The 25123-nt window shown below is 44.3% G+C and overlaps 1 protein-coding gene across 1 annotated transcript in view; it reads left to right on the plus strand.

The window, feature by feature from the left end:
• The window catches only part of LOC144609908 (glutamate receptor ionotropic, delta-1-like), a 751523-nt gene that overhangs the window by 646239 nt on the left and 80161 nt on the right, over positions 1-25123 (plus strand). The window contains 2 exon segments of the mRNA XM_078428307.1: positions 2744-2905; positions 9502-9621. Of these exon segments, the coding sequence (XP_078284433.1) occupies positions 2744-2905; positions 9502-9621 (282 nt within the window).

Consider the following 25123-nt stretch of genomic DNA (forward strand, 5'->3'; position numbering starts at 1 on the left):
TTTGTCACTCTCCATCCTAATGAAGAACTCTACCATATTATGATCACTCTTGCCCAAGGGGCCTCGCACAACAAGACTGCTAACTAACCCTTCCTCATTACTCAATGCCCAGTCTAGAATGGCCTGTTCTCTCGTTGGTTCCTCGACATGTTGGTTTAGAAAACCATCTCTCAAACATTCCAAGAAATCCACTTCCTCAGCACCCCTGCCAGTTTGGTTCACCCAATCTATATGTAGATTGAAGTCACCCATTATAACTGCTGCACCTTTAGTGCACGCATTTCTAATTTCCTGCTTGATGCCATCCCCAACCTCACTACTGCTGTTAGGTGGCCTGTACACAACTCCCACTAGCGTTTTCTGCCCCTTAGTGTTTCGTAGCTCTACCCATATCGATTCCACTTCCTCCAAGCTAATGTCCTTCCTTTCCACTGCTTTAATCTCCTCTCTAACCAGTAACGCTACCCCACCTCCTTTTCCTTTCTGTCTATCCCGCCTGAATATAGAATATCCCTGGATGTTGAGCTCCCAGCCTTGGTCACCCTGGAGCCATGTCCCCGTAATCCCAACTATATCATAATCATTAATAATGATCTCCACATTTAATTCATCCACCTTATTACGTATACTCCTTGCATTGAGACACAAAGCCTTCAGGCTTGTTTTTACAACTCTCTTACCCCTTATACAATTATGTTGAAAAGTGGCCCTTTTTGATTTTTGCCCTGGATTTGTCTGCCTGCCACTTTTACTTTTCACCTTGCTACCTGTTGCTTCTACCCTCATTTTACACCCCTCTGTCTCTCTGCTCCTGCTCCCATCCCCCTGCCACATTAGATGCAGTGATTTTACCTGCGTAGTCCAGAGAAATCAGCACTGCACAACTCAATTCCTTGCCATCTCTCTTTGAAAGAATCTCTAATCGTGTAATTTGCTCGTCCTCAATAAATGCTTAGTGCACCCTTTCCAGTTAACATTTAAATGCAGATAACACCTGTCATTGCATCCTCTTTTATTTAAAGAATAAGATGCTGTGTCCTTTGATAAGAGACAAGCACACACTTGCACTGCATGATTTCAATGAACGGGTTGACAGGTGGGTGATAGGCATCTAGTTTCTCTGTCACCTAATGTCAGTCAACAGTGCTGGTTCATTTATTGATGTGTGTGGATGAGGGGAATAAAAGCTTCTCTCAGACTCATTTCCTTGCCCGTCACCTCACCTCATCTGTCGGGAATCTTTTATTTTGTCTTTGTGCAAATAAGCCTTCCTCTGATCTTGTGGAAAGGTGATCCACTTGCATCTGATCAAAGGATTCACTCTGACCTGATCACTGGAATCGCTCAGAGCTAACCTCCTTGGAAAAGTTGCTGTGGACCTGCAAGGTGGCTGGATTCCTGTCATTGTTTCAAGGCTTCTGATAAAGACATCGAGTCATAGAATTATACAGCATGGAAACAGGCCCTTCGGCCCAACTTGCCCACACCAACCAACATGTCCTATCTACACTAGTCCCACCTGCCTGCATTTAGCCTATTTCCCTCTAGTTCTGTCCTATCCATGTACTTGTCTAAATGTTTCTTAAACGTTGTGATAGTACCTGCTTCAACTACCTCCTCCGGCAGCTCGTTTCATACACCCACCACCCTTTGTGTGAAAAAGTTACCCCTCAGGTTCCTGTTAAATCTTTCCCCTCTTCACCTTAAACCTATGTCCTCTGGTTCTCGATTCCCCTATCCTGGGCAAGAGACTCCCGATACCCGATCTATTCCTCTCAAGATTTTGTACATCTCGATAAGATCACCCCTCAGCCTCCTGTGCTCCAAGGAATAGAGTCCCAGCCTGCTCAACCATTCCCTATAGCTCAGGCCCTTGAGGCCTGGCAACCTCCTTGTCAATCTTCTCTGCACCCTTTCCAGCTTGACAACATCTTCCCAGCAACATGGTGCCCAGAATTGAACGCAATACTCTAAGCGTGGCCTCACCAACGTCTTATATAACTGCAACATGACCTCCCAACTTCTATATTCAGCACTCTGACTGATGAAGGCCAATGTTATGATCCAAACCAATGACCTTGTATGCTAACTTCAGCTCAGAGGTTAGAAATGGTCACAAGGTTAAAAAGGGTTGTGGAAGGATGGTAATATAGTTCTATAACTGTAATGTGCAAGTATTGATTCACAATCACAGGTCGCTCAATCATTATCAGTCTCTAATTGTGTGATTAATGAAGAAATTATGCTGGTACCTCAGGTGTGAGGGTGGGTATTGAGCAGCCTATTTTTGGCTCCCTACAAATGGAATAAACTTTCGCTCACAAAACACAGCATGGTGGAGGAACTCAGCAGGTCAGGCAGCATCTGTGGAGGGGATGGACAGATGACGTTCCAGGTCAAGATCCTTCTTCAGACTCATTCAGCTGTCCGTTCCGTCCAAGCATGTCCCCTTCAGTTCCCCCTTCACTTTGTGTTTGCTCACGATTCCTGCAGCCGCATTGTCTTGTGCCTCGACTATTGTTTATCACCTGACTGCAGAGCGATATGGACTCAAAGAAGCTGAGAAGATGAATGGTGGGTCCAGAAAATCAATCACATTGCTTTAGGACTAATGTGCAAAAGAGTTCCAGTGCTGTTATTGCTGCTTCTCACCAACAAGCATCAAAAGAGGATCCATTTAGATGAGGAATGGCTCAAATCAGATGCTGCTGAGTAATTGTATTACATTGCCTTTGTACTGCAGATATCCAACCTGTACCTGTATGATAGTGTTCTACTGTTGGCTGGAGCCTTCCACAGAAAACTAGAGGATCGGAAGTGGCACAGCATGGCAAGTCTGAACTGCATGAGGAAGTCCACAAAGTCTTGGAATGGAGGGAGATCCATGCTGGACACCATTCAAAACGTAAGTGAAGCTGAAAAGGTGAGAGTGTTCGATATAGACAGTGGTGAGGATGGAGACACAAAAAGCTGGAGTAACTCAGCGGGTGAGGTAGCATCTCTGGAGTAAAGGAACAGGTGACGTTTCAGGTCGAGACACTTCTGGCTGGCTCTCAGGATATCCAGAGACATTCCAAGCTGCCCATTGAATGGTTCCATCGTGAGAGTTATCAATCGCACTTCTTCAGTTTCTTTTCCTTGTATTTAACTACCAGAGTCTGTGTAAGAGGGAACTGCAAATGCTGGTTTACATTGAAGATAGACACAAAATGCTGGAGTGACTCAGGCAGGCAGCATCTCTGGATAGAAGGAATGGGTGACGTTTCGAGTCGAGACTGTTCTTCAGACAAGTAAATACATTGCTAAGCTCTTCCTGTCCCTCTATTTATTCCATTCATATCAACTTCCCTCTTGTTTGCCCCTCCCCATTCCATCAGCAGCTTCCTTTTTGATTCCACACTCCTCTGCACTGAATCTTGCCTGGGGTCTCTAGGCATTCATCATCATCATCATCATATATATACAGCCGGAAACAGGCCTTTTCGGCCCTCCAAGTCCGTGCCGCCCAGCGATCCCCGTACATTTACACTATCCTACACCCACTAGGGACAATTTTTACATTTACCCAGCCAATTAACCTACAAACCTGTACGTCTTTGGAGTGTGGGAGGAAACCGAAGATCTCGGAGAAAACCCACGCAGGTCACGGGGAGAACGTACAAACTCCTTACAGTGCAGCACCCGTAGTCAGGATCGAACCTGAGTCTCCGGCGCTGCATTCGCTGTAAAGCAGCAACTCTACCGCTGCGCTACCGTGCCGCCCATTGAAGGCATAGAGCCTGCAGCTAAATCCTAGTGTCACTGTGTGGCGCATGCTAATGATAAAAAAAAACAGTTTGCTTTTTGAACTCGGAAACCCAACTGCAGGAGAAATTAAATCACAGAATCTTCCGAAGGGTCCCGACCCAAAATATTGCTCTTGACTGTCCTGCAGAGATGCTGCCTGACCTGCTGAGTTACTCCAGCACTTCGTGCACTAGACAGAATCTCAGCACTACTTCAAAAATGGGCCTGATGAAACCGCGTATGCCAGAGAATTAACCTATCGTTAATTGAGCGATGATCTGTTTAAAATCTCATTAACAACCAGACACTCTGTTGTGAGGGAGGCTTGTCTATTTTGAAGGCAATATATATTCACCCAATACCAATTTAATGCAGAAGTGACTTAGCTGCATTGTAGTATAAGAAAATAACTGCTGTTGCTGGTACAAATCGAAGGTGTTTATTCACAAAATGCTGGAGTAACTCAGCAGGTCAGGCAGCATCTCGGGAGAGAAGGAATGGGCGACGTTTCGGGTCGAGACCCTTCTTCAGACTGATGTCAGGGGGGCGGGACAAAGGAAGGATATAGGTGGAGACAGGAAGATAGAGGGAGATCTGGGAGGGGAAGAGAGGGACAGAGGAACTATCTAAAGTTGGAGAAGTCGATGTTCATACCACTGGGCTGCAAGCTGCCCAGGCGAAATATGAGGTGCTGTTCCTCCAATTTCCGGTGGGCCTCACTATGGCACTGGAGGAGGCCCATGACAGAAAGGTCAGACTGGGAGTGGGAGGGGGAGTTGAAGTGCTCGGCCACCGGGAGATCAGATTGGCCAACGCGGACCGAGCGCAGGTGTTGAGCGAAGCGATCGCCGAGCCTGCGTTTGGTTTCGCCGATGTAAATAAGTTGACATCTGGAGCAGCGGATGCAATAGATGAGCTGCATTGTAGTTGTTTGATGGAGCTGCGTTTTTAGCTCAAAAACTGCCTTGCCACCAGTTATAGTGTATCCCACCACTAATTTGGAATGGTAGTTTAGTTTAATTTTAGTTTAGAGATACAGCAAAGAAACAGGCCCTTTGGCTCACCGAGGCTACACCGACCAGTGGTCCCCACACACTAACACTAACCTACACACATTAGGGACAATTTACAATATTACCAAGCCAAAGAGCCCACAAACCTGTATGTCTTTGGAATGTGGGAAGAAACCGGAGCACCTGGAGAATACCCACGCGGTTACGGGGAGTGCATACAAACTCCATACAGATAGCCCCGTCGTTAGGATTGAACCCAGGACTTTGGCGCTGTAAGGCAGCAACCTTACCACTGTGCCACCGTCAACCAACATCCCCCACAGTCACCTCTCACATTCTTGGTCAATTACCTCAAACACAATGCCCCCCTCAATCCCATCTCTTCATTTCCCCCAATATCTCTCTATCTCCCTCTATCTCCTCCTCACTATTATTCAAATCCTTCTTATATTTTGTTTCATCTCATCGCCTTGTGCAATATTTTCTGCCTGGTATCCAAACTCTATTACTATTTGGTTGGGAACTTACTCTTCACATCATTTTAATTTCTCATTCCCTTCATTTTCTTTTAGCTTGCCCCCTGATTTTTGGGACTGTGTGACAGGCTAATGGTACAATCCCCACTCCTATTTTCTTCCATTTTATCTATTCTTACTCACCTTGTCCTCTTCTGCCTTATTACAGAACTACAGAACTAGAGGGAGTGGCACCCTGGCCACTCCCTCTTCTCCCCTCTCCCATCAGGCAAAAGGTATAGAAGTGTGAAAACGCACACCTCCAGATTCAAGGACAGTTTCTTCCCAGCTGCTATCAGGCAACTGAATCACCCTACCACTGCTAAAGAGCAGTGCTGAACGACTTACTACCTCATTGATGATCTTCGGACTATCCTTGATCAGTCTTTGCTGGCTTTACCTTGCATTAATAAACGCTATTCCCTTATCATGTATCTATACACTGTAAATGGCTCGATTTTAATCATGTTTTGTCTTTCTGCTGGCTGGATAGCACGCAACAAAAACTTTTCACTGTACCTCAGTGCACATGACGATAAACGAAACTGAACTGAACTAAATATTAAACCTGAATAGATTCTAAAGCACAATTATGATCACTTTATAAGGTATAAATGTATTGAGCCTGTGAGATTAGTTGACGTTTCATCTTTTTTCTAGCTTCCATGTGATTCTACAATGGTCAAGCAGTGGAATTCATTGCTGTTCTTTATCTTAACCTGTGTGTTTACACAGCAAGAGTGAAGCTCGAGGGAACTTTGGAGGTTGATAAATGAAATGTGTTTAAATATCAGCCCACAGGGAAAAAAATAGAGGATCGTGCACAGTTTTGTTCATCTTCACCCAAATGTTTTTATTTTTGTTTTTAGAGATAAAGGACGGAAACAGGCCCTTCAGCCCACTGAGTCCGCACCGACTAGCGATCCCTGCACACTAACACCATCCTACACACACTAGGGACAATTTACAATTATGCCAAACCAATTAACCTGCAAACCTGTTTTCTTTGGAGTGTGGGAGGAAACTGAAGATCACTGAGAAAACATACGCAGTCACGGGGAAAACCTACAGCACCCGTAGTCGGGATTGAACCCGGGTCTCTGGCACTGCAAGTGCTGTAAGGCAGCAACTCTACCGCTGCGCCACCGTGTTGCCCTCTTGCTAATCCCAATATGGGTTTAATGGACAGAGTATTTGGAGGGGAATAAGAGACAGGAACTTCTGAGGAAATTGGAATGGAAAGCTTCAGTGATTGGTATCCGATGTCCAGGATTATGGAGTCAAATGAAGACAAGTGTTTAGCCTTTAAAATCTCGTAATGTGTGTGGCTCTTTCACAGATACAACAGCTTTTGGGAGACAAATCAAACTGCAAATGACAGGTTTTATGTGCGATCACAGATGGTCGGGTAGCAGATCACACAGGCACTTTGGTGAGGTTATTACCTCATGATTATGCAAATAGTTTGCCATCCAGTGCCAAGTCATGTTTCAGCCACGAAAGAATCAGAATTTATTGTTTGGTTCTTGGTTCTTGGTCCTCCAAAATATTCCAAATGGAATTTAAACTGGAGGTTTGCATGTGAGGCCCAAATGTGTAGAAATTCCTATATTTATCTGCTCACCTTCCAAACCATGACACAAATGATATGGGTCTGAAGAAGGGTCTCGACCCAAAACGTCACCCATTCCTTCTCTCCAGAGTTGCTATCTGACCCACTGAGTCACTCCAGCATTTTGGGCCTACCTTCGATTTAAACCAGCATTGCAGTTTTCTTTCCTATACGTCATTCCAACTTAAGCAACTCATCACTGGGAATAGGTGGAAAGCAAAGTATACTGATGAGGCCAAGGCAAAATATTGCAGGCACCGAAAACATTGCAAAAGGAACAATGAAATTCTTACCAAAATGACAATAAAACACTTTGTATTCTTGACATCCTTAAAATATTCAGCAAGTAAGGCAACTTCTGTGAAAAGGGAGAAACAGATTTAGTGTTTCAAGTCACTGCCTTTATATTTGATCTGATCATTTGGGATTTGCTATGATGGGAATGGAAAAGAGTTAGTAAAAGGTTTGCATTTATAAGTATTAGTAGCAGAATTAGGCCATTCAGCCCATTAGTCTACTCCATCATTTAATCATGGCTCACCTATCTTACCCTCTCAACCCCATTCTCCTGCATCCTCCCCATAACACCTCACACCCATACTAATCAAGAACCTATTAATCTCCACCTTAAAAAATATCCATTGACTTGGCCTCCACAGCCGTCTGTGGCAAAGAATTCCACAGATTCATCACCCTCTGACTAAAGAAATTCCTCCTCATCTACTTTTTAAAGGTCTGTCCTTTTATTCTGAGGCTGTGGCCTCGGGTCCTGGACTCTCCCACTAGTAGAAACATCCCCTCCACATCCACTCTATCCAGGCCTTTCACTCTTTTTTAAGTTTCAATGAGGTCCACCCTCGACCTTCTAAACTCCAGCGGGTACAGGCCCAGTGCCGTCAAACGATCATCAAATGTTTGGCTTGTTTTTATAACCTCAGGTTACGTATAAGATTATTAAGGGGTTGGACATGTTAGAGGCAGGAAACATGTTCCCAATGTTGGGGGAGTCCAGAACCAGGGGCCACAGTTTAAGAATAAGGGGTAGGCCATTTAGAACAGAGATGAGGAAAAACGTTTTTAGTCAGAGAGTTGTGAATCTGTGGAATTCTCTGCCTCAGAGGGCAGTGGAGGCCAATTCTCTGAATACATTCAAGAGAGAGCTAGATAGAGCTCTTAAGGATAGCGGAGTCAGGGGGTATGGGGAGAAAGCAGGAACGGGGTACTGATTGAGAATGATTAGCCATGATCACATTGAATGGCGGTGCTGGCTCGAAGGGCCGAATGGCCTACTCCTGCACCTATTGTCTATTGTCTATTGTCTATTGTCTATCTTGAAGCCACTTACAGTCGATGAAATGCTTCCAAGTATAACCAGTGCTGTAACCTAGCTATACAACACAGCTAATGTACGCTTAACCAGGTTCTGAAGTGATACTTGGATAAGTAACTGGATAACCTGTGCGGTTGTTATAGGTTAAGAGAAAAAAGCTGTCTAAGGTGCAATGTATTGTTTAGAAAAGGGGCTTAAGGGAAATGGTTCTGCTCATTATACTTCATGTAATAGGAAGTGAGTGGCTCTATCTGAAGTCTTTTTAATCTGCTGAAAATTAAATCCTGCACTGAAACTCAGGCTCAAGGCTTACAGTGCAGGAAGAGAGTTTTTACCAGTCTCTAGGTACACACAAAATGCTGGAGTAACTCGGCGGGACAGGCAGCATCTCTGGAGAGAAGGAAAGGGTGACATTTCGGGTCGAGACCCTTCTTACCAATCTCTGCTAGCCCTTTAATAGAACAATCCTGGATTAATCCCATGGCATTGGCCTCTCTCTCCATGGACCCAAACGGATGGATTTGATTCAATCAATTGGATTACGTATTGTAATATAGAATGGTTTTGTTCATTGTGATTCTGCACACAAAGAATGATTATAAAACGATTTTGATTGAGTGGAGTTACATGACTCATAGCAGTGTGCATTACATTTGCCATTATCATCTATCCTCTGAGGAAGATGACTCAGACTTATTTAAGGGTTATAAGTTGTATTGAATGTTGCAGATCAGCGCACTGCACGAGGGTCCTCTGTTGGGTGGAGTGGAAACTGTTGTGATATTGTAGGGACTATTTTATTGTATCACAAGGACTACTTTGTTTGCCTGTGTAGTAATGTGAATATAAGGTAATGATGTGATTAGGTGGTCACTCTGGTTCCAGGTGGCCACGGAATAAACAGCCTGGAGTTAAGCTCCAGCATTGTAACCTTTTACACACGTGTACCTGTGGTCCGTCCAGAGTCTCAACAAAGGTACAACAGGTACCGGACCACGAAGTACAACAGAAACTGTATGAAGTTGGATATATTCATTCATGGAAATGTTCTCCTGTTGCAGGGGCTCGGTCTGAAACCTTGTCTATCCTTCTGACTCTTTCCAACGTCCCGACCTGCAGTGTTCCTCCAGCAGTTTGTTACTTTAACTCCAGATTGCAGGATCTACTTAATCTGGAGTTACTTTAAATCCAGATTGCAGAATGCATCTTTATTCATGACCTCTTGTATCCTCCACTTCCCTCTAGGGTCAAATTACTGGTCTGACTGGAAGCCTGGCCTTTGTGGATGGTGTGTCGAACACCAACATTCATTTTGAAATCCTTGGCACCAGCTACAGTGAAACATTTGGCAAAGATGTTCGAAGGGTAAGTACATCTTCTACCTTCTCTACCTTTTCTTTCTGCACACTACTGCTGGAGCTGTGTATAAGGCAGGTAACATATAAACTTCACAAATTAGATTCTAGAATGATAGCTTACCCATGGAAAGTGTATCTCTCTCTGCTGGTTTTAATAGGATAGTGTCATTTTCAAAGTCCGTTTGTGCTAATCTGCTCCAATACTTGCTAAGATCTGTGGGGTGTTTTTGTTACGTTATCATCTGAAAACTCCATTGCTCCACTCATAGACAATAGACAATAGACAATAGGTGCAGGAGTAGGCCATTCAGCCCTTCGAGCCAGCACCGCCATTCAATGCGATCATGGCTGATCACTCTCAATCAGTACCCCGTTCCTGCCTTCTCCCCATACCCCCTCACTCCGCTATCCTTAAGAGCTCTATCCAGCTCTCTCTTGAAAGCATCCAACGAACTGGCCTCCACTGCCTTCTGAGGCAGAGAATTCCACACCTTCACAACTCTCTGACTGAAAAAGTTCTTCCTCATCTCCGTCCTAAATGGCCTACCCCTTATTCTTAAACTGTGGCCCCTTGTTCTGGACTCCCCCAACATTGGGAACATGTTTCCTGCCTCTAATGTGTCCAATCCCCAAGGGCAGAATTAGGCCATCCAGTCCATCGCATTCTCTCTGCAATTCCATCATGGCTGATCGGATGAATAAATGCTTTTCTAAGTGAAGCACCTCCCTGGGGGCCGCAGGACATGGACCCAAGCAATGATTGATGGTGATGTCCAGAACTGGAGAATTAAATTGGAAGGAAACACAGACTCACAATTATATCGCACTTTATGACCCTCAGGTGACCCAAAGTGCTTCACAGCCAACTGCGTATCTCCATAATGTAGCGGTAAGAAAGAACTGCAGATGCTGGTTTAAATTGGAGGTAGACACAAAATGCTGGAGTAACTCAGTGGGACAGGCTGCATCTCTGGAGAGAAGGAATGGGTGACGTTTCAGTGAAATTAGTAGGCATTTAGTCTGTTCTCAGAGTTTTGGCAGAAGGATAAGCAACGGTAAGGATACCAAGTTGACAATTTAAGATAGGTTTATTTACTAAATGTTGTCACTGTTTATACAGTAGACTCGTGCCCATCCTTTTCTATATTGCACTGGCCCTCGGTACTTTTAACTCTTAAATGGAGAATGTCAAATTCGAAACGCTACCTGACAATATTCACTGCATGCATTGAAGCTGAGAATGGCAGATTTCAGTCAGCCTTTGGGGGTCAGAATTAGAACAGGGGGAGGGACAGGTGTTTTGTGTTTGATGTGTAGGAAGGAGCTACAAATGCAGATTTAAACCAAAGATAGACACAAAAAGCTGGAGTAACTCAGCAGGTCAGACAACATCTCTAGAGAGAAGGAATAGGTGACATTTTGGTTCGAGACCGTTCTTCAGACGAAGGGTCTCAATCTGAAATGTCACCTATTCCTTTTCTCCCATTGAGTTACTCCAGCTTTGTGTGTTTATCTTGTTTGGTGTTTGATGCAGTGCAGACTAAGTTTTCGAGAATGGCTGGACCAGTGTAGTCTTCTTGTAATGCTCGGATTAAAAGGTAAATGTGTCGGGCTCAAATTCACAGGCTTGGGCTGATCCTGCAGCACTGTGAAGTCACCCTGGCTTTAGCTGACAGCATGTCCATCACTGAAAGCTCTCGGCTGATCAATCACAACACATCTCTGCAGCTTGACCATGTCCTTGGTACTGACAACCTGGGAGGCATAATACAGATGAGAGCATTCACCTCACATTGACTTGCTGGCTCCTAAAACTTTCTTGACTACTTTGGAGTGATTTCGTAAACGACGCCAGGTTGGCATCTAAGACTTGATTCATTCCAGCCACTGACCTTTATTGGAATTGTATTCCTATCAGTCATGAATGATTCTCTCTGCAGTGTGAGGTTGTGACCTCCAGCTCGCCTGTTTCAAAGTGAAGCTACGGTCCACGTTTACCTTCTCTAGGTCGTCTGCTGATATGAGGCTCATTCTCAGTCGCTTCTTCCAAGGTTGAACAGCATGACTTTCTCCAGTTTTTTTCAATCCACAACTTTATCCTGTGTTGCTAATCATTAGAGTCATACAGCGTGGAAGCAAGCATCTTGGCCCAACTTGCCCATGCGACCAACATACCCCATCTACACTTGTCTCACCTGCCTGTGTTTAGCCCATATCTTTCTAAACCTATCCTACCCATGTACCTGCCCAAGTCTTTTTAAAATGTTGTTATAGTACCCACCTCAATTTACCTCCTCTGGCAGCTCGTCCCATACACCTACCGACATCAGGAGTTGGGTGCCTCAGTGTCTAAAACTTTATAGTAAATCATGACCCAATTTTAATGCTGCATATTGAGCTAGTTTAATTTGGTTTAGAGATACCGCGTGGAAACAGGCCACTTGGCCCACCAAGTCCACGCCGACCATCGATCACTGTACACTAGTTCTATGTCATCCCACTTTCACATCCTACACACTAGGGAACATTTACAGAAGCCAATTAACCTGCAAACCTGCATTCTTTGGAATGTGGGAGGAAACTGGAGCGCCTGGAGCAAACCCATGGGAGGACGTACAAACTCAGTACAGATGGCACCTGTCGTCAAGATTGAACCAAGGTCTTTGGCGCTGTGAGTCAGCAGCTCTACCGATATACCATTGTACCGCCCTCAACTTCATTTAGCAATACACTTCAGGAATACGTTTGCTTCATTAATACTTGCCTCACAGCAACCATTTCCTTTTAATGGAGATTCTATTTCAATGTCTTTCAGCAACAGTGGTGAATCTGTAGAATTAATTGTCACAGATGGATGTGGAGGCCAAGTCAATGGATATTTTTAAGGCAGAGATGGATGGATACTTGATTAGTACGGGTGTCAGGGGTTATGGGGAGAAGGCAGGAGAATGGGGTTGAGCGGGAGAGATAGATCATCCGTGATTAGATGGCGGAGTAGACTTGATAATTAGGGGATTGGACACATTAGAGGCAGGAAACATGTTCCCAATGTTGGGGGAGTCCAGAACAAGGGGCCACAGTTTAAGAATAAGGGGTAGGCCATTTAGAACGGAGATGAGGAAGAACTTTTTCGGTCAGAGAGTGGTGAAGGTGTGGAATTCTCTGCCTCAGAAGGCAGTGGAGGCCAGTTCGTTGGATGCTTTCAAGAGAGAGCTGGATAGAGCTCTTAAGGATAGCGGAGTGAGGGGGTATGGGGAGAAGGCAGGAACGGGGTACTGATTGAGAGTGATCAGCCATGATCGCATTGAATGGCGGTGCTGGCTCGAAGGGCTGAATGGCCTACTCCTGCACCTATTGTCTATTGTCTATTGTCTATTGATGGGCCGAATGGTCTAATTCTGTTCCTATCACTTATGAACAACTGTGGCTGTATCACTTTCTACAACAAACTTCTGACTCAATTACTTCATTCCTCTACTCTTGAACATTTCTTCACAGTCAGGCACAGGGAAATATAAAAGTCCTTTTAGACAGTGTGGTGCCCCTCCTTTTAGACAGTGTGGTGCCCCTCCTTTTAGACAGTGTGGTGCCCCTCCTTTTAGACAGTGTGGTGCCCCTCCTTTTAGACAGTGTGGTGCCCCTCCTTTTAGACAGTGTGGTGCCCCTCCTTTTAGACAGTGTGGTGCCCCTCCTTTTAGACAGTGTGGTGCCCCTCCTTTTACATTCATTTTGTGGATGCTTGAATTCTCCTTACCCTACTGATCTTCCATTGATTGGATCTGCTTGCATAGTAACAGTTGTGATATTAATCCTATGTGTTTTTTAATCAGTATTTCCCCTCATTAATCCCAAACAAGACAACACCTCCCCTCTCTCTCCCATCTAATTCCCATCCCACGTTTGTATCCCAGTCGTTTACTTATAAATCCCAGGGTACTTAAGGAGGTGGCTCTAGACAGGGCCGTCTTAACGCATGGGCCTGATGGGCACTTGCCCGGGGGCCCACGAGCATAGGGGCCCCATGCTGATCTGTGTATGTTAAGTGACTTGCAATAAATAAATACTACTTTAAAAATGTAGGTTCAATAAGTGCTTTTTTCGCAACATTTTCGGTCCCTAAGTGCTTCTCACAGCGATCTGTAAGTGCTTTTCGCAACAATGTAGCACCCTAAGTCCATCGCTAAGTGCTTTTCGGTAAGTGCTTTTCACCGGCACGACAGGGGGGGGCTGGTAGGGAAAGGGGGGTGGGGAGAGTAACGGTAGGGGCCCCAGTACACTGCTTTGCCCGGGGGCATATAATGCTGTAAAAACGGCCCTGGCTCTAGAAATTGTGGACACATTGGTAATCATTTTCCAATGTTCTATAGATTCAGGATCAGCTCCTGTGGATTGGAGGGTAGCTAATGTTATCCCACTTTTTAAGAAAGGAGGGAGAGAGAAAACGGGAAATTATAGACCAGTTAGTCTGACATCAGTGGTGGGGAAGATGCTGGAGTCAATTATAAAAGATGAAATTGCGGAGCATTTGGATAGCAGTAACAGGATCGTTCCGAGTCAGCATGGATTTACGAAGGGGAAATCATGCTTGACTAATCTTCTGGAATTTTTTGAGGATGTAACGAGGGAAATTGACTGGGGAGAGCCGGTGGATGTGGTATACCTCGACTTTCAGAAAGCCTTCGACAAGGTCCCACATAGGAGATTAGTGGGCAAAATTAGAGCACATGGTATTGGAGGTAGGGTGCTGATATGGATAGAAAATTGGTTGACACACAGAAAGCAAAGAGTGGGGATAAATGGCTCCCTTTCAGAATGGCAGACAGTGACTAGTGGGGTACCGCAAGGCTTGGTGCTGGGACCGCAGCTATTTACAATATACATTAATGACTTGGATGAAGAGATTAAAAGTACCATTAGCAAATTTGCAGATGATACAAAGCTGGGCGGTAGTGTGAACTGTGAGGAAGATGCTATGAGGTTGCAGGGTGACTAGGACAGGTTGTGTGAGTGGGCAGATGCATGGCAGATGCAGTTTAATGCGGATAAATGTGAGGTTATCCACTTTGGTGGTAAGAATAGGAAGGCAGATTATTATCTGAATCATCATATCATATCATATATATACAGCCGGAAACAGGCCTTTTCGGCCCTCCAAGTCCGTGCCGCCCAGCGATCCCCGCACATTAACACTATCCTACTACACCCACTAGGGACAATTTTTACATTTTTACATTTACCCAGCCAATTAACCTACATATGTTGTCAAGTTAGTAACAGGGGACGTACAACAAGATCTGGGTGTCCTAGTGCATCAGTCACTGAAAGGAAGCATGCAGGTACAGCAGGCAGTGAAGAAAGCCAATGGAATGTTGGCCTGTATAACAAGAGGAGTTGAGCATAGGAGCAAAGAGGTCCTTCTGCAGTTGTGTAGGGCCCTAGTGAGACCGCACCTGGAATACTGTGTGCAGTTTTGGTCTCCAAATTTGAGGAAGGATATTCTTGCTATTGAGGGCGTGCAGCATAGGTTTACTAGGTTAATTCCTGGAATGGCAGGTCTGTCATATGTTGAAAGACTGGAGCGACTAGGCTTCTATACACTGGAATTTAGAAGGATGAGAGGGGATCTTATCGAAACATATAAGATTATTAAGGGGTTGGACACGTTAGAGGCAGGAAACATGTTCCCAATGTTGGGGGAGACAAGAACCAAGGGCCACAGTTTAAGAATAAGGGGTAGGCCATTTAGAACGGAGATGAGGAAAAACGTTTCCAATCAGAGAGTTGTAAATCTGTGGAATTCTCTGCCTCAGAAGGCAGTGGAGGCCAATTCTCTGAATGCATTCGAGAGAGCTAGATAGAGCTCTTAAGGATAGCGGAGTCAAGGCAGGAACGGGGTACTGATTCAGAATGATCAGCCATGATCACATTGAATGGTGGTGCTGGCTCGAAGGACCGAATGGCCTACTCCTGCACCTATTGTCTATTGTCTATTGTCTAAAACCTTCAGATAGACACGAAATGCTGGAGTAACTCAGCGGGACAGGTAGCATCTGGACAGAAGATCCAGATCTCTGGATCCCTGGCTGATGTTTCGGGTCGTGACCCTTCTTCAGACTGAGCATCAGGAGTGAGGAAGTTACAGAGATAAGGAAGTGTAAGAGATCTAAAGAAAATCTTAGTTGTATCAAGCAAGATAAAACCTTCAATTGGTCTCATTAATTCATAGTGTCCTCAGTCATAAGGTGAGAGCTCATGATCAAGAAATTGTTTGTTTGGAAATGTCAATATTTTGATCTTGCAGAATCATTCTTTCAATCCAAACTGCTAGGTGTTTATCACCTTATGAAAATTAGTGCTCACATAATAATCAGATTCGTTATAATAGTTTAAGAAAATAACTGCAGATGCAGGTACAAATCGAAGGTATTTATTTCACAAAATGCTGGAGTAACTCAGCAGGTCAGGCAGCATCTCAGGAGAGAAGGAATGGGTGACGTTTCGAGTCGAGACCCTTCTTCAGTCTGAAGAAGGGTCTCGATCCAAAACGTCACCCATTCCTTCTCTCCTGAGATGCTGCGTGACCTGCTGAGTTACTCCAGCATTTTGTGAAATAGATTCGTTATAATGCTTTGCCCATCCTGGCACATATAATAGCAGCATCCAAAGCTGAAAAGGTTCTGATGAATGGTCATCGATCTGAAATTTTAACTTTGTTTTTTTTTCTTCTATCAATGTTGCCTAACTTGCAGAGCATTTTGAGCAGGTTCGTTTTTTTCATGATTTCAGATTTCCAGGATGTGCAGTACTTTGATTTTTGTTTGCCTTTATCAGTCCGTCTCTGTTTTGTTCCTCTTTTGGTTATGATATCAATTATATTCCAAACCACAAAATCTCTCAGCTGTCTTTGATCTGTCAAAGTGGTGCAAACACTTTTCAAATATTTATATGCTTGGAGCCTTTTGTATGCTTGGAGCCTTTTCAGTCCTGCGAGTCTCCTCTTCATTGATGTCACAGGTATCATTGGTGTCATTGGTGTCAGGATATAGTTATTGGTCTATTATTTGCACGAGGGCTGAGATACTATGAAAAAAATTATTTGCATGCTATCGAGTCAGATTGTACTCCACATGGGTAGTATATTGCACAATTACAACAGGTAGCATAAAGAAAAAAATAACTGTGCAGAATATAGTTTTATGGCCTTATAATAATGGTACAGATTGTGTTCATGTTGGAGCATTATGTTTATGCTTATATTCCATACTAGAGCAAGTGGACCCGTTGGGCCCAAACCTCTCCTGCATTGGTGCAGCACCCTCGGCTCCCCTCCTTCCCTCTCTCCTCCCCCCTCACTCCCCCCTCCCCTTCCTCCCCTCCTTCCTCCCCTCCCCATCCCCGTCCCCTTCCCCTTCCCATCCCCTCAACCCCCCCTTATCCTCCCTCCTCCCCCCCCCCTCCGCCCCCTTCCCTCCTCCCCCTCCCTCCCTAGGAGATAGATTTAAACTTAAAAATGTGAATAACTAAAAATATAACAGCAATTTCAATGAAACTTCTTCCATTAGCACCAAAGGGACGACGGTGAGTAAGGTGGGCCTAAAATTGTTGCGCTATCATGTACCGTTTTAGCTGTAGTTCAGGAACAAACAAACAAACAAGAGTTTTAGTATTATAGATGTTCTATGTGTATGATCCATATGTCTGTGGTCGTTCCCATCCACATCTATTAGAATTTTGTACCAGTTGAGGGAAAACTTTCCTCTGCACTGTGGTCTCTGACAACACAACGAAGGTTATTCCAAATTGAACCCGGGTTACTCCAAAAATCTGCACAACGTTGTTAGTCCTCACCTTTTTTGCTGTAAGGAGAACCAAAGGATGGTTAGGACTCTAAAGAGGTTTGAAGTGCCGAAGTGAATCATTCAATATGAAATTACTGACTGATGCATCACGAGACGTCCATAACAATACCGTACAATACACTGTAAGCTAATAAACAGTAACACTTGTGTAGGAAGGAACTGCAGATGCTGGTTTAAACCGTAGATAGACACAAAATGCTGGAGTAACTCAGCGGGACAGACAGCATCTCTAGAAAAAAGGAATAGGTGACCTTTCGGGCCGAAACCCTTCTTCTAACAATTGATCTTTTGAATGCTCTTTGGCTTTGCAGTGGTGATTGTTGTGCTAAAAATCACTCGCTGTAAAAATGAGAATTAGCTTTAAGTGTCACATTATTTCGTGTTTTATCTGTGGGGGTTCTGATTTGCCAGTGTTAGCATTTTATTTTAACAGCCCTTTACTGCAGATGGTAGTCACGGACTGGAGGGCTTTGATCAGCAACGTGACCAAAGGGGCCAAAGGAGATAGATGAAGCAAAATAATTCATGGGGCTGGTTGAAGTGTGGTGGAGAGTTGTGTTGATTACTGGTAGTAGCAGGCATCTTCAAAACGTCAATGTATTGAAATGTGTTATGCCTCAATGCAATTGTCATCTCACCGCCTGTTGATCACTCTGCGGTCTTCCTTACTATACATATTGTGATGAGCAAACACATTAGAAGGGAAGCTGCTCTCACTAATGAAGAAAAATCTCTTAATGTCAATGAGCTTCCTGCAAAATAAAATGTGCAAGAAGATAATTGGTAGTGGGATAAGGATGGGCAACAATTGGAGATTGAGTGCTGTCACTCATTGCAAAACATGCCATATAAAATACATCATTAAACACGTTTAAAAAGCAATTACTTAAAATTACCATGCAATTATGAATTGTAGAGATTATTTTAACCTTTACATTAGCAATTCTAAGAGGAAGACAAATTAAATGAAAATGATAATATTTTAATAAAATATTCCCCATATAATAAAATTAAAATAAAATTACTTCTGGACCTTATTCCTGCTGTTAGCACAAGATTTCGAGACAGGAAGTCTAGTAATATGTCCATGAACTAAATGGTGCTCAGAATCACCATGTGATGCCATTGGAAGCTTTTGGAGCTGGGCAGCCTGCCATTGTGATAATCACTGACTGATGCATCAAAAGATGTCTATAACAATACCATACAATATACTGTAAGCTAATAAACAATTGGAGCCTGCCACTGGGACAAAGGAGATCACCGAGGTTAATATGGCAAAGTTCAGTAAATAATCTAATTTGTGAAGCATACCGTAAGATCTAATGTGAACCAGTAATCATGAGGATTTTATTTGTTATAGTTCCTTGAATCATATTATAATCTCAAAATTAATTTTAGGAGTCAAGACTCGACACATGAGAATCAGACTTATGCTTGCAGATATGACTAGAGGCTTAATGGGTTCATGTGATGATCCTCTTCAGAATCAGTCCATCTATTTTTATGAGTTAATGCCTCTGCTAAATTGCAGAAAGGAAATTTCACATAAGCGCATTAAGTAGTTCTCCATTAAAGCCTTCTTCTCTGACTGTTAGCAGATCCTCTGACCCTATCATTTCAAATCCACTTTCTAACACTGTTCATTCAAACGTCACCCTTCAAAGCTGTGCAGGGAGGAACAGCAGATGCTGGTATAAACCAAAGGCTGGTGTAACTCAACGGGTCAGGCAGCATCTCCGGAGAAAAGGAATAGGTGACGTTTCGGGTCAAGACCCTTCTTCAGAGCCCCAAAAAGCTGCTTCTTTGCCCACGATTTGGGATTGCATAGACTCCCACCTCACAAATCAGCATGGATTAAAGCATATTGTTGGAAGGAACTGCAGTTGCTGGTTTAAACCGAAGATAGACACAAAATGCTGGAGTAACTCAGTGGGACGGGCAGAAGTTCTGGAGAGGGTGACATGTTGGTTTGAGACCCTTGTTCAGACTTTTGGGTCTTCGACCCGAAACGTCACCCGTTCCTTCTCTCCGGAAATGCTGCCCGTCCCGCTGATTTACTCCAGCATTTTGTGTCTATCTTGGGTTAAATCTTATGTGTCCTACTATTGGATTAGTCTTGCATTCTAGTTTGAAGGAGGTCACATTAAACATCCCCATTGTGGTTCCATCCTGAATTGCAATGAGAGTAAGCAGACTTCAGGAAGGATGACTAGTTTTTGGAGAAGGCCTAGAGGAGATTTAGTGGAATGGCCCAAGGATTGATGGACCATTGTGAAGAGACTTCAGAAGTTAGGTTTGGCCTTCTTGTAGCAGAGAAGTTTAAGGCAAGATTTAATGGAGGTTCAAAGTTATTTTGATGAAGCATCTAAAGAGAAATAATTGCTATTGTTGAGAAGTAGTAATATGCTGGGAAATGAGGAGAATTTTACTTACATCCTGTGATTTGAAAAGGGGGTGGTGGAACCAGGTTTGGTAGTAACTTTCAAAGGTCAATGGAAGATATAATGCAAAAGAAAAACCAATTTCGGATTGGTAAGTCCTATGTCCATGAGTGGTCCTTGATTACATCGGAAGCTTTCCCGCATCAATGTGAAGTGGAGTTAGAGTTAATGGTGTTAAGGCTGGTTTGTGTGATGGACTGGGCTGCATCCACAACTCTCTGCAATTTCTTGTGGTCCTGGATGCAGCAGTTACCAAATCATGCAATAATACATCGAGATAGGAAGTGGTAAGGATCATTGGAAACATGCTGAATTTTCTTAGTCTTCAGATGAAGACTTCTGATGAAGTCACCGATGAAGTTGAGGCGTTGGCGTAGCGCTTTCTTGGTCAATGTGGTTGTACCAAGACAAATTGGTGTGATATTTGCACCTCTGAACCTTAAGCTCTCGACTCCCCTCACTCAGGCACTATTGATACTGACTGGCTTGTGTGAAGTTCATCTTTTGATAACTAACTCCTTTGTTTTTGTTGGCATTGAGGGACAGGTTGTTGTATTGACACCAGGTCATTAAGCTCTCTACTTCCTGTATTTTGTCTGGTCATTATTGAAGATCCAGCCCCCAACAGCGGTGTCATTTCCTACCTTGTAAAAGGTGCTAGAGCAGAATGACCACACGTTCATGAGTGTTGAGGGGATATCATAAAGGGCTGGAAACAGTACCACAGCATTGTACTCAACATAGTAGTGTTGAGAATTTTCACGGAGGATATTTTGTCGCCAACCCTTACTGACTAGTCATTGTGTCGGGAAGTCAAGGATCCAAGGATTGAGCAGGGGAGCAGTGAGTCCTTGGTCCAGGAGTTTGATGATGAATTTGCTTGGAGTTATGATAGTGAAGGCAGAGCTATAATCAATGAATAGGGAACTGATGTGGGACCACTCTGCCCACTTTTGCTATTGGCCTTATATGGAAAGAATATCCATTGAACTCTGGGGCCTGGTGTTGGATCCAATCCGACTTCATCATGAACACAGCCACTTTGCTGCCTTCCCAGCAGACAACCCATCAGTATACAACCTGCTTACTTTACATCCCATCGATTGCACACTCTGTCCAATGTACATCCAAACAGTCCCAATTTGCCCATCAACCACCCTCCCCATTCTTCTTTCGTGTCCATCATCCACGTTTCAAATGTTACATCACTGTCATCGTCCGTCCTGAAAAGGACGCAAGCTTCCGGCGACAATCAGTGGGAGCCATCACTTGTACAATACAATACAATACAATACAATACAATATATCTTTATTGTCATTGTACCCAGGGGTACAACGAGATTAGGAATGCGCCTCCCATACGATGCAATAATTTAGGTAATTTAGACAGCAGCAACCCAACGAAACGAACAGTTGTAACAGTTTTGGACAGGGTAAAGTGCAAGTTGATCTATGCGTTGTGGCCATCCGGCTCAGCAGGACCGGTTCATAGCAGCTATGGCCCTGGGGATGAAGCTGTTCCTGAGTCTGGAGGTGCGGGCATAGAAGGCCTTGTATCGTCTGCCCGATGGAAGGAGTTCGAACAGACTGTTGCAGGGGTGTGAAGAGTCTTTGTGGATGCTGGTGGCTTTTCTGAGGCATCGTGTGTTGTAGATGCCCTCCAAGTCTGGTAGCTGTGTTCCGATGGTCCTCTGAGCTCTATGGACTACCCGCTGTAGAGCTTTCCTTTCTGCCTCCGTGCAGCTGAGGTACCACACAGGGATTCCATGCGTTAGGATGCTCTCTATGGTGCAGCGGTAGAAGGTCGTCAGCAGCTGTTGGGGTAGACCAGACTTTTTCAGTGTTCTTAAGTAGAACAGTCTTTGTTGTGCCTTCTTGACCAGCGCAGCAGTGTTATTGGACCATGTTAGGTCCTCCGAAATGTGAGTGCCCAGAAACTTGAAGCTGGACACTCTCTCCACACTGACCCCGTTGATAGAGATCGGGGCATATTCCCCGTTATGTGACCTACGGAAGTTGATGATCAGCTCCTTGGTCTTGGTGGTATTTAGGGACAGGTTGTTATCCGAGCACCAGTCCGCCAGGTTCTGCACCTCCGCTCTATAGTTTGTTTCATCCCCGTTGGTGATCAGCCTGATCACCGCTGTGTCATCTGCAAACTTGACAATGGTGTTGGTGTCGAATGCAGGAACACAGTCGTGTGTGAAGAGGGAGTAGAGCATGGGGCTCAGAACACAGCCCTGTGGTGTGCCGGTACTCAGGGTGATAGTGGAGGACAGGTGCGGGCCCATTCTCACTGCCTGCGGTCGTTCCAGCAGGAAGTCCAGGATCCAGTCACATAATGACGAGCTAAGGCCTAGCTGGTGGAGTTTGGTGATGAGCTTGGTGGGGATGACCGTGTTGAAGGCGGAGCTATAGTCTATGAATAGCATCCTCACGTACGTGCCCTGATGGTGGTAGCAGAATTAGCTCAGGACACTTCCAGTTACCAGCCCCGGGACGTGGATGCTTCTGATATGGGGCCACCCTCCCCATTAGACTACTACATCTCTCCTTTCTCTAATCCCTAACCAGTCTGAAGAAGGGTCTCGACCCAGAAAGTCGCCCATTCCTTCTCTCCGGAGATGCTGCCTGTCCCGCTGAGTTCCCGCTTTTTGTGTCTATCTTCGGTTTAAACCAGCATCTGCAGTTCCTTCCTACACATCTTGACTACCCACCATGCCTTCCCCTTGTTATATACTCTGCTCCTTTGCCTACATTGTCTGTTGCATGCATGTCCACTCTTCATACCTCTCACAAAATGCCTTGCCTATTGCATAGACCCCTATTGTTTACATACCTGTCCTTCACACTCTAAGCACACAACTGCCCATTGCACATCCACCAATGCCTATTTTACACACACAGATGGTGTACCTTGGTGAATCGAAGGACTTGATCTTTGGATCATGGACTTATATTGTGAAACTGCCACTAACTTGAACCACATTGGGAACCAAATTCTCAAGGCTCTTTAGCGAATAGTTAATGCATAAAATGGGATGTGTTATTTTGGCAGTGACAGGTGCCTCTTTATAAGTCTGGGTGATAATATTACTGGCAGAGTATGAGAAGCCTTTCCTATAATGTTTTCTGTGTGGGCATTGATAAAATTCTCAGAGGTGAGATTACACATTATTCCACAATTATGCCTTTTCAAATTGCACAGACAATTACCTTTCAAAATTCAATAGGTGTTTCAGCCACTAGTTTTTAACTGGTTAATAGGCCTGGCTCACAAAGCTCCTCTATTTAATGGCTGCCATTAAAAGATTGATTGTTCCATTTCAACGCTAAAGTCTGGAATCCTTCGCTCCCCACCAAATTCCTCTCGGCCCCTAAATTTGGCAATTCCAAGCTGTGTGAACTCAGATTAAGCCCTGGTGCTCAGAGGATCACCATCATCAGTTTGTGGTACACTCCGAGATGCCCTTTGACTCCAGTAAATACTAGAGGAGATTAAAAAGTTGCTGTCACGCTTTATTGATTTCTTTTCCACTTAAAGCACAATTTCAAAATCCATTTATTGATGCGGTTCAAACACTAACATTTTTACGATGCGTTCCTGATAGAAATGAGCCCACATTTTAATTGTTCCAGCTTATTTGTACTTGGACTGAAATTGAAAGAGATGAGTCATACTTTAATGGGTACTGAAACCGAGGAACAGCATTAATAGATAGGAGAGAGTTCTAATTTACTCTGACTGTTATGAATAATAAAACTTCTAAATGTTTATCCCTTTTGTCTCCCAGCCACGTCTTCTTATTATGTTTAGCTTTAATTCTAATTATTGGTTTGTTATGATTCCCCTGGTGTGGAAGCAGTTTGTCAGAAGGTGTGTGAGCTCAGGGAAACACGGCTGGTTAGTGGGTCCACAGTAGTGAGACTGAGGTTTCTATTCTCTTGAAAAGGGCATTCCATAATTACATAAATGGGCCTCAGCTGTCCAAAAGCACTGCAGAGTATCTACTTGGGGTGGCACTTGGGGCACTGTGGAGCAGTGGTAAAGTTGCTGCCTTACAGTGACAAAAACCTGGGTTTGATCCTGACTATGGGTGCTGCCTGTATGGAGTTTTGTACGTTCTCCCCGTGACTGTGTGGGTTTTCTCCGGGTGCTCTGGTTTCCACCCACACTCCAACGACGTAAAGGTTCGCAGGTTAATTGGCTTTGGTAAAGATTGTAAATTGTCCCATGTGTGTAGCTTAGTCCTTGTGTATGGGGTGATCGCTGGTCGGCGCAGACTCGGTGGGCCGAAGGGCCTGTTTCCGTGCAGTATATCTCAACTAACTGTTATTGATGCAAATACTACTCTGGTATTGGTCTTGACTAATTTCTACACAGAATTAAGGTTATTTATCATGCAGATGTTATGGTGCTGTAGGATTGCTGTACATTGCCAGGTAACCTTCTGGACTAATGTCTCAGCAGATAGGCTGCTTCAAATAAACACTCTGCACGCTAGTTACCTGAACTGTATCCAGCTAGCCTGAATTATATTTGTTGATTAAACTCAAGTAAGATACTTACCTTGGTTCTGACAAGTAGTATTTTCTGCACTTGGACAAGATTGGGCTCCTTACCTGAAATGAAAACTGGGATCATGTTTGATTTGGAGAGTTTAAATGGAATATTGTTTCATCACTGCCTCCTGAAAGTGGGTCCAGATTATGCTTGATGTAGCTTGCTTGCTGCAGGTGCTCAATGGCAGTGCATTTCCTACAACCGCAACCACCACCTGTGCAATCTGCAATGCTTGCATGGACCTTACGACCTAGAGTGGACCACCAGAGTGAACGTGGTCTCCGGAGGTCCCACCCCTGTCACGTCCTGATGGTCTCGTGCCTACTCCTTGCTGTTTTCACATGAGGTACAAGCAAGGTTTTCATTGTACCTGTACTGCGACATTTTTGTGTGGCTGTGTGCAGCCTAATTCTGCTCTAACTCCATTTACAAGTTTGGAAATGACACTGCAGTAGTGGGCCAGATCTCAAACAATGTCGTGAGGGAACACAGGGAGGAGATAGAGAGCTTAGTGGCATGGAGTTGAGACACCCTCAATGTCAGTAGAATGAAGGAGCAGGTCATTGACTTTGGGAAATGGGATGGAGTACGTGACCTAGTATGTATCAGGGGGTGCTGCAGTGGATGTGGCCAAGGGCTTCA

This window comes from Rhinoraja longicauda, chromosome 35 (genome assembly GCF_053455715.1).
Source record: "Rhinoraja longicauda isolate Sanriku21f chromosome 35, sRhiLon1.1, whole genome shotgun sequence".
In the NCBI taxonomy this organism is placed as follows: Eukaryota; Metazoa; Chordata; class Chondrichthyes; order Rajiformes; family Arhynchobatidae; genus Rhinoraja; species Rhinoraja longicauda.